At 39.1% G+C, this 17,117-nt stretch overlaps 1 protein-coding gene across 2 annotated transcripts in view; it reads right to left on the reverse strand.

Moving 5' to 3' along the window:
• Positions 1-5,425: 5,425 nt before the first annotated feature.
• LOC148030234 (Ubiquitin-like superfamily protein) overlaps positions 5,426-17,117 on the reverse strand; it is a 78,447-nt gene continuing 66,755 nt past the window's right edge. Inside the window, exon 6 of one of the 2 annotated variants that reach the window (XM_087686504.1) lies at positions 5,426-7,181. In XM_087686504.1, coding sequence (XP_087542630.1) covers positions 7,017-7,181 — 165 coding nt within the window. In that variant the 3' untranslated portion in view covers positions 5,426-7,016. The remainder of the gene's footprint in view (positions 7,182-17,117) is intronic. The other variant, XM_087686505.1, reaches the window with a different exon arrangement.

Genomic DNA, 17,117 nt, shown 5'->3' on the forward strand with positions numbered 1-17,117 from the left:
CTCGAACAACTAGAGAAGTCCCTTGGTGCAATTGCATGTAATACGCATACCAAGTATCTATGAGGCATGTCCCATGTTCTTCATTTGAAAGCTCTTCTTGAGTTGAGTCTTTAAAGCATCTAGCTCAACATGAGCTTTTCCAATAAGCATATCATCAACATAAAGCACCAAGATAATAAGGCTACCATCACGGGCATTCTTTATGTATAAACATGGATCCATATCACTATGTGAATACCCCCACAAATGCATAAAAGTTTCAAAATTATGGTACCACTCCCTAGCTACCTACTTAAGCCCATAAAGACTCTTCTTCAATTTGTACACTAGGTGTTCCTTGCCTTTCTCCACAAATCCCTTAGCCTACTACATATAAATCTCATCATGCAAGCCCCTATGTGAGAAAGTCATCTTAATATCCACCTGATAAAGATGCAAATCCAACTAAGCAACCAAGGCCAAGACCAAGTAGTCATCTTGACTAAAAGAGAAAATAATTCATCAAAATTAACACCATGCTCCTACTTAAAACCCTTTGCAACCAATCTAGCCTTATATGCTAGCTTAAGGTGACCAAGGGTACTTTTCAGCTTATACATCCACTTGCATAGGAATGCACATTTCCCATCAAGAAAGGAAACTAAGTCACATGTATAGCTCTTCTACAGTTAATCAAACTCAAATTGCATAGCCCTTGCCCAAGAATGAGAATCATCTCTACGCATAGCCTCCTCATAGGTAAGTGGCTTAGCAGAGTTTATCACCATGATATAATCCATAGAGAGCTCATAGTAATCATGAGGATGTGAAGATCTAGTAGAGTGTCTCAAAGCTTGCTCTGCGACTTGTATTACATGTCCTCTTTTTCTAACAACATGATCCTACACAAGGGGTGGATTGTGGGTTACTATATCATCAAGAACTATATCAGGTTGTCTTGCTAAAGTTGGTTATATTGTAATAGGATACTCCTCCTAAAAGATCACCCAATGTACCTCAATCACATGCTCTAGTCTCATATGCATCCTCTTATCCTCATGAAAGATAATATCACGGCTACATATAACCTTTTAAGCCTACGAATCCCAAAGACAATAGCCCATTTCACCTTCATCTCCATATCCACAAATGATTTAACATGCTTTGGATCCATCTTGTTATGCTTGTTCTTGGGAACATGGCAAAAGCCCTCACATCTAAAGACCTTCAAATGAGAATATGATGAAGATTTTCCAAACCATACCTCCTCTGCAACGTGACAACAAGAAACCTTGTTGAGTAAGCATAGTGGAATCTTTCTTGAATGGTTTTATTTATGGGCTATATAATACCATTTTGGGGTGGGGTGTATGGATTGCTCAACTAATACTTAATATCTTGCTCATCTCAAAACTATTCAACTAACTTAGAGACATATTCACCCCCATTGTCAAATTTTAGACATTTTAGCCTATACTCAAATGGTTCTCAACAAGAACAACAAAGCACTAAAATGTAGTCAAAACATTTTATTTTGCTCAATAGGACAAGCCTAGGATCCTTAATACATATCACAAATTACTTCACACTACCCAATGATTGATAGGGCATGGGATCACATACATCAAAATGCACAAGAGCTAGAGGCTCACCCATGCATGTAGAGCCATACATTTTATGAGCATTACGTGTCTACCTACCATAAAGACAATGATCACATGAATCAAAATGTGAGTAATCAAGGGATAGAAGATATTTCAAATAAGTACTTACATTCCTTTCAAAGGCTGTCTAGCAAAGAGTAGGCTTTTGTTCAAAGTTGGTACATGAGGTACATTATGCAAGACAAAGGAGCAGTCTAAAGCAAACTACAGTCTAACATCCACAATGCTAATTCAATGTCATTACCCAATCTCACAAAATCTATAATACTATGATTAGTATGAAACCAATCTAGATGTGGGGCAACATGGAAAGAAGCCCTCAAATCAAGGAGCCAACACTAAGGGTAAGTAGACGAAGCATTGATAAACTAAGTAGCATCAAGAGACAAAGTAGTTAAGATATAGTCATCATCAAAGTTAGCCTACACTACATTTATCTCTTCAATCTTCATGATATAGACTTACTAGAAACAATGCTATGATTGTTAGACTTTGCATTATCTTATGCTTTCCCCTTGTCCTTCTCGTTGCACATTTTATGGCACTGCATCCTAATATGACCATATTGCCTACAATAATGACATATCAAAGAGCGATTCCATCCATGGGACAGTGCGAGGTTACACATGAAACTACTGAGACTTGTCCTATTGGGTTGTGAGTCTCTATTATAGTTATTATTTCCATTACAACCAAATTTTCCTCTAATAGTCAATGCTTGAGGAGTGTGGGCTGATGCATCAATGTTTTTCATGTTTATCTCTTCTATCAATAGAGCACTCTCTACATCATTACATTTAAAACTACCCTCAAGGGGATGAGCACTCATAGTAGTACAAAAGGTGTTGCATGACTCAAGTAATGTGACAAGCAAGGACAAAGACTTGATATTATCTTCAAATTGAATGATTTGTGATATAAGCTCATTGAAAATGGAATGAAACTCATTTAAATGAGTGGACATAGTTGTACCCTTCTTCATGCAAAGGTGCACAAGCTTCTTCAACCAGTATAATTGAGATGCATGACTTTTTTATCATAAAGATAACAAATCTTTTTTCATAATGCATAAGCACTACCCTCAATATCAATGATAAAATGATAATGGACTTGCATAGCTTATTAAGTTCTACCCACTCCTTTGCATCATAAAGCCTCAAGCTTTATGTTCTCTAACTTCAATGGTTTAACCTGTCTCTTCTACATCAAGGCTTGCCATATATGTATCTTCCAATATTGGAAGTTATTACTATCAAGCTTTTGAATATTAAAAATAGTACTATCGTCTTGAACCTGCTACATTGACTACAAATGTTTGCAAATGATAAGAATATAGATTGTCTATAAATTCAACAAAAAAGCTAGAAGATTGATCCAAAATAGTGGGCAAAAAGGCAGGAACAAAAGAGGGTATAGATATTCACAAACTGTAATCAAGAGAATACCAAGGCAAAGTGTGTGCTTTCCAAAATAATAGTCAAAACTATAATTACAACAATGATGAAATAAAGATAACAATAGCCAAAAAAGCAAGCTCCCACTGCTAGGAATATCTAGGTAGCAACTAAGATGAAAAGAATGTAGCTAGCAAATGACTAAGCATAGACCATGAATACCAAAGACTATCACAAACTTAAAATGTCAATAAATCATACATCCCATAAGCATATACATCATGTATGTAGAATATCTCAAGAGCAACTTCAAAGATTGATCAAATGCACATTGAGCAAAGAGTAATGGCACTCAGTATATAACCAATATGTATGTATAAATTTTTGACAATTTATCCATAAAGGTAAGTACGAATTTACAAAGCATACAAAATTAAATCAACCCACAAGAGGAGGTTACTACATCCAATAGCATACAAGAGAGTATATACATGAACTAGGAATACAAGACATCTCTTCCTAGAGCATACATCATTTGTCAATTATTTCATACAAAGCCACTTATGGGCAAGCCTCTTTTGGATACACATCCAGCCTTTATGGGTATACATATCAAGCATCATTTGTTATTCTCAATAGTATGCTCCATCAAGTCCACAGCATCTCTAAGAAATATGAGTGCGTCGACTGCCTTTTAACTTTGGATTGTTGTACTCCATGAACATATCATCACGAGAGAAAAGTCATTGGTAATTACCAACATTGACGTTTCATTCTCCCTCACTCCAAACCATTTCTCCGCATCATGGAAAACACGAATTCTTTGTCGTCGATGAAAACTTCACTCATGGTATCTATGTGATGGTTTACATCAATGGTAGAGGGTGCAACCTTCAGTTGCCTGAGCCACCTCCTAAGATACTATTCACAGCAACTATAGCTCTACAACCATAAGGTTTAGAGCTTTTACCTCTTCTAAAATATCTACTTCCTCTTTAGCATTGTCCACTAGTGAAAGCTTTAGATCAAGAACATGCTTCAAGATCCACTATGACTGCAAGGGGATCCTCACCTTCATTGAGTAATAAAACAATAGTAGTCCATAAGACATCACTGCCATGCTGATCAAAGCCGTATTCCTTACCCTCTCGAGGAGTAAGATGCTTGAAGTAGATGGAGGTGAGATTTGCACAAAAACAATCTAGTCACTTTCAAATGCCTCCATGTCCATGTCATTGATGTACTTCAAGAGATTGTATGACATCCATTCCTCATCAAAATCCTCAAACATGACAGCATATTTTCATAAGTATATACTTACGTACTCAATAGAACATTACAAACTTGGACCGTACTACAACACCATATCATAGTACTTGATATTGGAACAAAAGATCTTGTAGAGATCTAATCTCCCAATGAATTTCATGCCTTGAAAATTTTACATAAAGCTAATAAGAGTGCGATCCATCATGAAAAAAGATATAAAAACAAGTGCAAGGATGCCTGAAATAAGAAAAGTGATTGGAGAGTTTAAAAATAAAAATCAAACATAGTGAATGATTGTTATAAACTATAGACTCAAAGTTTTGAATTGCTTTATGACCATCTAAAATACATAAAGTTAAAGAATCTAAAATATGTATAAAGCATTAAAAAATAAAATTTCATAATCCATTCATTGTTGATTTTCGATACATCATTTTGTACACAAAATTTGACTTGTTGCAAAGCTCTCAATAACATATATTTCTTATCCATTCTTTTATCCATCTCAAAGAAAAGAAACTAAATAAGATTCAAAATACTATGTCCCAACTAAAACAAAAAAATCAAATATTAAACAAGCTCACCTTTCTACCACCAATACAAAAGTTAAAGCTCTCCATACAAACACTTTCCATCAAGACAAGATACTCCCACAAATTCAAGACTTCAAGAATCACTCATTATGATTGACTCGATTATTCTACCTGGCATATGTGTTTTGAGTATCAAATGCTTGTCCCATATCTTTAGTGGACTCCAAACGAATCCATTGGTATGCTTTCTTCATCCAATGTTGATAATAGAAACGTATATACAATGATAAATGTGTAATCAAGTAATGAAAGGTAACACTAAAAACCACCACTAACACAAAGATGTCATCTTTGTGCATCCCATCTACCTCATTCCATGCTTCTTCAAAATTAAAATTAAAAAAGTCCTTAATTATGTCCTTATGAATGAATATAAAGAGACATTGATGCATATTAGTACTTTTAAAGATATATGTAAAAATATGAATTGATATAAACCATGAAAGACCCAATGATCTTAAAGCACTCTCGAATCTCAACATTATAAATGTTGTGTACAATCTCCATTTTTAATATCCAAGGAATACGATCACCCCAAATGGACCATTTCAAAGAATTGAGAGGTGGACAAGAAAGTATTTCAAAAAAACCATACAAATCAATTGATGTAAACACTATATACATGAACTCATTTAAAAAAATCTTGTGATGTAAAATGTATTGTAATGACCTTTCAATCGTCATTGTCTCACCCACGCTTCCATGCAAAGCTTTGTATATCCCAGATAAGCTTCCCGAATGTTGATCCTCCACAAGATTCGAAGGAAAAATATTTGACATGAGAAAAATAAAAACCTCAAAAACATATAATAAGTTAAAAACATAAAGGCTACGTCTTACAACTTGAGGGAAAAGATTATTGGGTAGACCCAAGAGGTAAGTTCAAGCCCTACACACCATATACATGTTGAGCCGATGAAACAACACCACCATCTCCAACCTCTCGAAACCCAAACACACTGCTCCATGAATTTGTAGCATACCACAACGACGAACTCGATTTAAAGGTTGCATGTAGGTCCATGAATCCTTCTTGAACAATACTCCTTATCATTTGCCATATTCATCCTTTGTATTGCATACATAAACAAATATAGAATCACGAGATCGCCTTTACTGACATGTAGATGCCATTGGGATGGCAATGAAAGTAAAGAGGGCTGTGTAGCTATGGTTGTATGAGCACAAACATATGAGAAATTTTGTGAAATGGAAGAAAGAAAATTACCACGGAAAAAAGAGAAAAAGTTGGGTATTAGATGACTATGGTTGGAAAAATATAGAGCTATGTGACTATGGTTATGCTTAGAAGAAAAAGAGAGATTGGGTGCTATGTAGCTATGGTTCAAAGAAACTGGGAATAACCATAGAAGAAAGAGAGAAGTTGGGTGTTGTGTGACTATGACTTAAAGAAGCTGAGGATTGGGCAGCTATGGCTAAGAGAAGCTGGGAGCATAGAAAGCTGAGACAATTTGTGGAATGGAGGAAAGAGAATGACACCTACCTAACATGGAGTGGTAAAAGTGGAGAAGGGGGTAGGAGGGGGACATAGGGAGACAAGCCTATAAGTGATAGGGACGAGGAAAAAGGAAGAGGATAAAATGTGTACACTAACCCCTCTCCCATTGGTCCACCTCAAATCTCATCACTAGGAGAGTCATTAACTCTTAAGCGAGGGCCTTAAAATTTTGAGTCCATATTCCCCCTAATGCAGGGCTGCAGCCAGAGCAAGAGCAGCCACCCACCCCTTGATGGGAGTAGTGAGAGTAGTCAATGATCTGGAATTGCTAAACTACATTGAACCCACAGGATACAAAGCTGGGTGTGCAACTAATAAAGAACTAGATTCTCCTGGCAAAGTAAATACATGCAAAACAGATACATGTAGAGAATTGTGGACGGAATTTTCAGTTATAGGGCATTTGAACTACTCAAAAAGCTTATTTCCTAGCCCTTCATTTTGAGGTTCCAAACTGCTGCCAAAACTTTTTATCTTGAAAACAGGATTTTTCATTTTCAGCCTAGAAAATAGGATGTTTGAGCATAGGCATTGGGCCAAAAACCAGAGATATGTGGGCTGGAAAAGCAACAATACTACTTTACATGGAGAATACAAATTAAGATCTTTGATTCACTTCAATAATATCTTCATTTTCTATGCCCAAACTTTTGGGCGTCTCATCACCAGAAATTTGTTGACCATCAAATGAAAAAACCAAGGATTCCCTTGGCTCGGAGATTGAGTCTGCGTATGTCGCAAAAAGCTTCTCAAACTTCTCATCCTGCATTCACAAAGAGCTAATCTCAGAGTTAAACCAATCAAGCATCAAAACACACCATCATTAATCTGCATACTTGACTGCAAAACTGTCTAGTAAAAACAACAAATTTAACATGTTACAGGAACCTCATGAGTAAGATGCAGAAGTATCAAGAGTTGGCAAACATAATTGTTTTGTTCTTTTTATCATACAACAGTGACCATCACTCTCCTACCCAAAAGTATAGATCAGCATATCTCACACTTCGACTCTCTCTGAATCAGAAACCCTAGACCATTTCGGTAAAATAGATTAATCATTTGAAATGAACCAAAGAAACTCTTCAGTTAAAGAGATACACTAATCCTGCAAATTTAGAACTAAGGAATTGGAATGAAACTCTTCTGTGAAATGCCTGGGGGTTTGATTGCTTTCGTGTGGCACTCATCTTAACTTCCACTTGTACACCACCATGCATCCTATAAGGTGAGACAACCCAATGTGGGCTTCCCTAAATAAATACCAACCTCATGAAAGTAAAAAAGGCTTCTGTTTATAGTATAAAAACAAGCGAGAATAGGTAACACCTATCCTTCTTAAAATTACTGCATCCTTACCGCCGTTATTTTTGTTGCATTGTGAAATTTTGAGACTCTAATGTGCCTTACAACATTTATGAAGTTTTGTTTCTCTTGTGGGGTGCTAGTCTAGTGGGTTGCACTCATTCTTGCAACGACTTCTCTACCCAAGAAAGCAAAGGCAAGAAATAGCAAACCATACTTATATCATCACCATTTCTGCAACTTTCAGTCACACATGCAGAGGTGAGCCTAAGATTTCCAAAACATAAACTTGTCATGAATTCATGAGTACATACACGGTTTTACCCACACACACGTGTGCACACATGTACACCCACATCAACACGCATAGCAATGATCTCTCTAAGTATAAGGCATTCTATCAGCAATATAGCCCTATATATCTCTTCCTATCTTCTTATTCTTGTGCCTTGAGTATTCTATGTCCTTGTGTTCTTGCTCTAGCAACATTATCATTTGATCCAATAAGTGTTGTGCTTCGTCTTCTACTAGAAGCTATTGTAGGTTCCACAACGAGATCCACTACAATTCCCACTCTAGAACCAGTTGTAAAGGCCCCAGGGATCACCCTCGATCCACCAAAAACCTCATGATGCCAAGTTTCTTGTTCTAAAACCGGAATCAGCTCCTCCCATGTCAAAGTCTCGTCAATGCATGAGATAGTAAGCAAACAAAATAGGAGACATCAAATCTCAGGAGAAAAAGAGTGAGAGCAAGGTCATTGTCCTATTGTCTGAAGATGACCTTCGCACAAGCAGCCAACTCACTCCAAAGTTGCTCCATCTTGTCAACAAGATCCCTTATGGTAGGAGAATCCAAAGACGATAGATGCCTCAACTGCATCCCCAACATGAGCCCATGAGAGGAACTCCAAACCTAAAAGAGGTTTTGGAATCTAATCCATGCCTGACTAGCAATGGTATTCACATGCAAAAAAACTGTCAGAATAATTCAAAAAGGAGGTCAATGCACTAGCATGGATTCCAGAAATCTTCCCTATCCATGGAGGTCACCATCATCAGATGATGGAATAAAACGGGGAATAGGTTGTGTAACAAAGTATAACACATCGTAGGTATACAAGTTAGACCTAGCCTTCAAGTTTTAGAGGAGGGAATTGTTAGTACCATCCAACTTGTGAGCCTCTAGGAGGCTGGGGAGAATATGAATACTCACCACTAGGACAAGAATCAAAAGATGGGGCTCATCCTGCATAACCACCATAGATGGCCAGGAGATAGAGGTAGTAAAAGTGCCTGTTTTCATTGTTCTCAACACCCTGACTACCTGTGTTTACTGCTGTGGGAGCCTGATCATCTTGTGCTTCACCTCCAGGAGCAATCACCTACTGCTGGCGACATCAGATCTCCTGCATTTTTCTGTTTTTCCCTGCTGTACACTGCCAAGTCATCATCCACCGCTGTATTTTGGTATTGCAGCTGTCACCTGCTCTTTTCTTGAAAAAACTCCACTGTTTGCTAGCTGTCTATGATCTAGATCACTATAGATTCATTTTTTGCTGCAAGACATTCACATCTCAAAATCCATCAAAGTACAACATCTCTCCAACTCATACTTGTTGCCTTGGTCCAAGAGACAACGGAGTTCGGGGGTCAGTATTTCACCTTTGCATAGTGTGTTAGCTGCATTGAGCATGCGCATTAATCATTCATAATCTTCTTCAATGTTCATCGTCTTTGAGTTATCGTAACCCTAACTAAAACATTCCCCTAGGATCCAACCTACACACGAGAAACAATACAAGTCATATCCACAAATAAAAGGAACTGGACATCAAACTCACCTCCCAATCATAGAGCCAAACAGGCTCACCCACGAGCCTGGGAGCTAGCAACACTCCAAGTCACAGCCACATCCCAAGGATTGGCATCCCATACCACCAGCCCACACCATCCCAATGTACGGATGTGTCAGCCAACGGACCAAGAGTCCAAGAGTAGTGATCACACAACAAATGTGCACAATGGGGCATTGAGTCCTATAAATAGAACTCAGCTACCCTAACCCAAGGTGCCCTTAGTGCATTCGCACTAAGTCACTTCATGACCACTGTGACCAATACTACTAGTGCCCATTCACATGTCCAATTATGTAACACTTTCCCCCTTACGAATGATTGTTGTCCTCATCAATATCCTCACGGACAAAATTGGGAAAACGACTCTTCAACAAACGTACCAAATCCCAAGTAGCCTCCGCCTATGGGTAGTTTTTCCACTAAATCAAATACTCAGAATAAACAATTTGACAAGATCGTTTGGTCCTAAGGTCAAGAACCAAATCAAGTTCAAGTGAAACATAATGATCAATGTCCTTAAGCCATGGGACTTCCTCAATCGAAACAATCAGTATACCAAGCCACGGGACTTTCTCAATTGAAACAATCAGTACACCTTGTCCCAATCATTCTTTCAAATGACAAATGTGGAACATAGGGTGAACTTAGATTTCCAAAGATAAATCTAGCTCATAGGATACGCTACTTATATTCTTAGTAATCTAAAAAGAACCACAATACCTCAAAGATAACTTATAATACTTGCACGTATTCATCAAATCAAAGTCCTTTGGGACTTTTAAGGTAAACCCACATGTCCTCCTAGAGCTCTCAAGAAGTACAATGTTGGCTAACATAAAACATGGTATGATCATGGGCCGCTTTAATACTTGCCTTAGCAATCGTCAAGATCTCCTACATATCATGCAAAATGTTCACCACGGACTGCATTTTCACCCCCTTGAGCTCTACGGAAATCAGTGGTTTTGCTCATAACCATATATAAGCATAAATGGGCTACAATCAATTCTTGAATACTTAGCACTATTATAAGCAAACTCAATCTGAGAAAGATAACCACTCCCAATCATATTGCCTATGGGAGAGTTATGCATGCAGCATATCCTCCATGGTTTGACTTGCCCTTTTGGTCTGTCCATCAATTTCAAGATGCTCCAAGGATAACATGGATAAGTAAGTTTTGAATTTTTGAAAAATCGTTTACCAAAAATGTCAAGTGAACTTAGGATCTCCGTCACTAACTATTTCATCGGGCAAACCATAAAGTCTATAAAGATATTCGACAAAGAGACCAGCCAACTTATGGCTTTTTACAATTATCTTTATAGGAATGAATCAAGCCATTTTCATCAATCATTTGATGGCAATCCAAATTGCAGTATGACCTCGATTCATATGAGGTAATCCTACTACAAAATCCATAGAAATGCTATTCCACTCTCTATCAGGAATTTTTAGAGGATGTAATACCTCCACCTATCTGTGCTATTCATATTTATTAAGCTGACACTGCAAACACTCATACATAAAACTCAACCATAGTCTTAATATACGGCCAATAAAAGTAGCAAGTACCTAAGGCCAAAGTCCAGTGTATGTCAAGGTGTCTAACACTCCACATATCTTGCAAATATCCTAATCAACAAGCACAAACACTTTACCTTGTTTGAAAATTAATCCATTATGAATGGAATACTTTTTTGTCATCTTTCTCTCAGTAACCAGCTTTTAGGCACCTGAACCGCCAAACCTTCCAGAGCTACTATATCCCTCTTGAACTAGTTGCCATATTTTACCGAAATGAAGATCATTTTGGCAATTCCCTTTTACAGAAAGATAGAATGAGTCAAGATTTTGGAGAAAAATAAGGCATTAACTATGAAAATTCGACTAAGAGCATCAGCAACCATATTAGTTGTGCTCTTTCTATAGCAAATCTCAAAGTGAAACTCTTGCATAAGCTTTGTCTATCATGCCTTACGGCCACAAAGATTGGGTTCATCACAAAGGTATTTTAATGAATAGTGGTCGGTCCAAATAATAAACTGAGCATCATACAAATAATGACGCCACACTTTAAATGCATGGATGGCTGCCAACAATTCCTTCTCTTGGGTGGTGTAATGGAGACCAAGAGTCCAAGAGTAGTAATCACACAATGAATGTGCACAATAGAGCCTTGAGTCCTATAAATAGAACCCCAGTGCCCTAAACCCAAAGTGCCCTTAGTACATTCGGACTAAGTCACTTCATGACCACTATGACCAATGCTACTAGCACCCATCCGGATATCCAAGGATCTAATTGTGTTCATCAATTTATGCATTGTCCTATGATTGTGTTTGTTATCTATAAACGAGTATTTCTTTACATTGGCCACTTTATGGTAGGTTGGCCAATTTCCCCTCCCTTATTTAAGGCAGCCCCTCCCCACAAAAGAAACATTTGGCAGTATTCAATTCTTGCAAGTTCAGCACTCTCTCATCAGCCTTCACCATGTCATCAGCCTGATGTAGTGCCCTTACTAATGCTTCAGACTGCATGCAGGTAATGATCACTCCATATTGTATTCAGCATGAGGTCCCAAAACTTTCTATAAATAGGCATGCTGCCCTTCATTTAGTCCAATCACGCTTTTGCACATTTCAAGCCCTCTAGCTCCGCTGCCTACACCCCCTTCACAAAGGACATCTCATCCAAAGCTGCCCACTGTTGTCTACATCAATTTAGTGCATGTTTCCAACCTCCATCACGCTGTCCACATTGATTTCTGCTGTGTTTTTCTGATCAGGCACATCGTCTACAATTGGTGAATTGTTGAACTACTGCATTTGTGATCTATAACTGTTGTACAGACTACCACATCATGATACCTACGTTTTTGCTGCCGTCAGCCTACCACATCACCATTATTGCATTTTTGTTGTTGTTAGCCTCCCATGTCATCATCAGCTTGCTGGAGTTTTTCTCTCTCCTCAGGTACCTATATTTTTTAGTCTCTCTCTCTCCTCACTACCTATCTACATCAAATCCAGCTTCCATAGTTGGGTTTGCTAGTGTTTGACCCTCGGAGGCTCCCTTGATGTGTTTCGTGATCCGTCCAAAGTACGACACACTCTCCAGCTCATAGCCTTTGCCTTGGTCTTTAAGACACAAGATAGTGTATTTATTGCATGAGCAATGTATTTTCAATAGATATTCATCTTAGTATACTTTGTGTTCATTGTCTCTGAGTTACGCTAACCCTAATTGTATTCTATTAGTTTGTGCTTTGTCATCCGATTCGTTTCGAGTTTTCTATGTTTAGTGCATCCTATCAAAGAAAGTTCTCTTTGAGATACCTAGGACTTTGATCGGAAAGCTCATCTGCAAGCAAGAACAACAGAAGGGTCAAATGACTTCGAACACTTCTACACCGCTTTGTCTCCACAAGCAAACATGTTCAAAAACAATCAGGAGTGGGCCTCCCAGCTTGCCACTGACGGATTTGGTATGGTTGGAGAGACTTCAGACTACCATGGAGTCCACCAACCATACGAGATTTCAGCAAAAGAGTACAATCTCATCCTTATGCATAGGGCTCAACAACAAATTGAAGGTGAGATTAAGTCTTCTCCTTTAGTTTCGATGCATAGAACTAATGACCATGCAGGAAAGATAGAATCTTCGCCATGGACTAGCTATTCACAAGTGGAAACTAGTATGGACTACACACCACTTCCATCATTCATCTTTACTCTAGTGTCATGTATGAACATGTATGTTTCTAATTCTATTCAAGCTAATTTCTCTTTTTCTCAAGGGTTGGGAGATCCTCTTGATGAAGGGATTATCCGTAATAATTTTTGGTTTATGAACAATCAAGAAGACAGATCTTTCTCTCCAGACTCAACAAAAGGTAAGAAATCGAAAAGAGAAGTTGTAAGTATCCCTTGACTTCCTTTTCCTTCAAATGATTTTGTTTCTCATGGTCAAATTAAAGTAGGTGCATCCACATCCACATCACAATCATCTTTTCAATTTCCTATACATTTAATAGACAAAAGGAACCCATATCATTTCCCACTTCCACACCAATCATAGATCCTTTTGGGTTCCCACCCGTCTCACCCTCATATCCCACTGCACCTTCCTTTCAACCTCCATTAACTGCACCACATGTTCCACCACACACTACCTTAGGGGCTTCTGCAAACTTAGGCCTAACCTTTAGGACACCTCCTTACACCTATCCGAGCAGCATACATGTGATGGAGGCTCAACCTCCCCCACATACACTTTCGGGCTATCCCTTTGGCAATGCATCCCTAGCATGCCTCAATGTGCTCCAATTGGTACCACACTTTGTCTCCATGTCATTACCTAGTGAACTTATCGGTCATTCTTATATTCCCCATCCAACATTTGGACAAGCCTCACATGTACCAATGTCTCCACCTCCACCTCCACCATCAGCAACTTATGGAAACAATCATATTCCAGTGCCTCCGCATCAATCGGCACTCCTTAGCCACTCACAACCTATTTCTACCTACCCACCTAATCCCACACTCTCTTATCCACCACCACCACCATATCCACCTTATTCACCTCCATATCCTCCACCACTTGCCTATCCTCCACCAACATCCCATTCATCCTCATCAATCAAGCATGCCTTTTCAAATAAGACTTGTTTTAACAGATTGAATTTTACCACTTGGTCTAATTTGATGAGGAATGTTTTGGATTCCGAAGGCTTGTGGGAACTTGTCCTCAAACAAGAACCCCAGTCTTGACCCCGCTAGTTTCCATATCAAGTTAGTCACTATTGGAAGAGCTGCTATGCCATAGCCATAGTCGAGTTGATGCAAGGTCTCCTTTCTGAATTCCATCTCAAATCCAACTCGTTGACCTTGCCTTTAAGCGTTGGGCCCATCTCCGTATCCTCTATGCGGCATAGGATTGGACTCGTCACGTCAACTTAAACCATGAGCTGCAAAACTTCGCAATCACTAATCAGGATGACTTAAAAGTCAAGTTAGCTGAGTATTGTCGTCTCCTTGTTGAGTTCTCTAGCTGTGTTTGTTGATGTTCGACACACGAAGGCTGCCTTGCTACATTTTGAGATCCATTTCAGAGTACAACACACTCTCCAACTCAGAATCTCTACCTTGATCCTAGAGATACGAGCGTCCGAGGTTTCTATATTCACTGCATAGTGTATTTGCTGCATTAGCATTATATATTCAGTAGTCATTCCCCTCATTATTCATTGTGTTCACTTCTCTAAGTTACCCTAACCCTAACTATGTTCTGTGTTATCAATTTGTGCTTGTCGTACGATTGGTTTGGTGTTTTCTGCGTTTAGAGCATTTCTTCACATCAAGTTACATTGTTCCTTAATGAGCTGCCAAGGAAGTATTTCCATTTTGTGCTCAAGTGACCTCACAACCTTACATGCCTATGTTCTATGAATCTGAGTGTCAACTACTGCATTATGCTTGGTTGTTTGATCAATTTCATGGGACATCGGCCTTTGTTACATCTCCTCAGAAGGGGTAGTAAGGGAAGGGCAAGTAAACTCAAACTTCCAATCAAAATCCAAATCAAACCCAAGTTAATGAATCACACAGAGCTTCCAAGTCAAAACTCAAACCCAGTATTGTTAACGTTGTCAAAAGACAGGTCACTTTGACAACAAGTATCGTTTAAAGGCTAAGGGCAATCCGCCCAAGAATCGTGTCTCAAGCACATCCAGTGAGAGGAACTCCCGTCCCTTCCCCGCCCACCCCCCCAGATGAGACAGCAAGACAGACCCACTGCTCACATGGCAGTTGGTTCTTCTGCTTCCTCTTCACCTAAGGAGTTGTTAGAAATGTCTGCCCATCCTACAGTTGTGGACTTCAATTATCCTCACGCATGTGTTGTCTCTCTTGAGGACAAACTTGATGAGTCCCCTTTCCCCTAAGAGCTGCCCTCTCCTTCGAGTTCATAGCCAAAAGCACTTGAGCCCACTTTCTCTAAAGACCATTCGGCCCAGCAGATTATGGAGCCTTCCTCCGATTCAAACCTCTATGATACTGATCATGATCCCTTACCTCTTCCCACCTACACATCACTTGATTCTTGTAGGGCATACTCTAGTTTGTCTTCTCATTTCTGTTGTACGTTTCTCCTTTTACTTTTTTACATTCTACGTGTGCCTACCTTTTGGTAGTGGGAGTCTTTTAACATTTGTGCATAGTGTCCACGTGAACTTTCTATTGAAGTTGAGGTCGACATGTTTTATGATCTTATGCCGTCGTTTTTGCTTCCTTTTATAGGTTGATATTTGCTCCTACAAGATCTACCACCTAGCTTAGAGCAAAGGCTTGCATCATTCTGCACTTCTTCTCATGGTTGCATCTTTTGGTGGCAGTTCTTTCCCAAGATTCGTCATTGCCTCCTTGGAGGCCACCTTGGAGGCTATTCATTTCACTGGTTTTCAATTGGACTTTCATCTCACTCTTCTTCTTTGGATGCTACTCCTTTCTCCCATCAACATCAACATCTTGGGGACAGAGAAGTTGCTTACTTTTCCTTCCACCATCCAATGGTGAGAAGGGGTGGTCTACAGCTTTTCCTTCCACTTTGAGAGAGGGCAACTTCTTCTCTTGATTGGGACAGTGATAATGCTTACAAATTTTAATTCAAACATTATATTTTTTGTACATTTTTAAATATTGTATCTTCATCTACGTTGTCATGATAACATGATTGTAAAAGGGCACTTGGGCAAGTGAACAATTCCCCTACAAGGGCACTGTCCAAGTAGCACCATTGCACCGTATTTTATGTGAGCATGGCATCTTGCATCTCACTTTGCATAACTCCACTGCATTGGCATTTTATTCATGTCAATAGGCATATATGCCCATTTATCCCTTTTCAGTCACGTTAGAGTGGTCCAATCTGGATCCACCCTATTCGAGGTACTCCCATGGCAGTCTCCAAAGGCAGTTCCCTCTCCTTGCTTGCTTACTTTCCTTATCTTGCTAGCCAACCGTCATCTTTTTTTTTCTCTCTCCACATACTCCCCATATTTGCTACACAATCCACTAGCCTATTCCTTCGTCATTAACATTCGATAATCATAGGAATAGCCTATTTATTTTGTGAAAGCATTTGGGTCTGGCTACTTGTCTCCCATCCCGACTGCCACCTCCCGTTTTTGAAACAATCATTATCAAACCCACCCAAAAAAAAATCGCTATTGTTTCATCCGCCTTTGTAGGACTTGATAGGCCATTGGACAATCGACGTGCACCCTTTCTCCAATGCCCTAGCCTCTCTAGGGTGACCATTTGGACTCCCTAGATAAGATAATCATTGTCTTTGTAGTCTTGGTAGGCTAATGGGCAACCATTGTGCACCCTTTCTCCAATGCCCTCGCTGCTTTGGGATGGGATGCTTGGAGAACAACTCAAGTGTTGCGTTTGTGATCTATGGCTACTATACAAATTACCACATCATCATATCTGCGTTTTTGCTGCTGTCAACCTACCACATCATCAT

This window comes from Lygodium microphyllum, chromosome 10, assembly GCF_053477565.2.
Source record: "Lygodium microphyllum isolate KBCC chromosome 10, Lygodium_microphyllum_v1.1.10, whole genome shotgun sequence".
Lineage (NCBI taxonomy): Eukaryota > Viridiplantae > Streptophyta > Polypodiopsida > Schizaeales > Lygodiaceae > Lygodium > Lygodium microphyllum.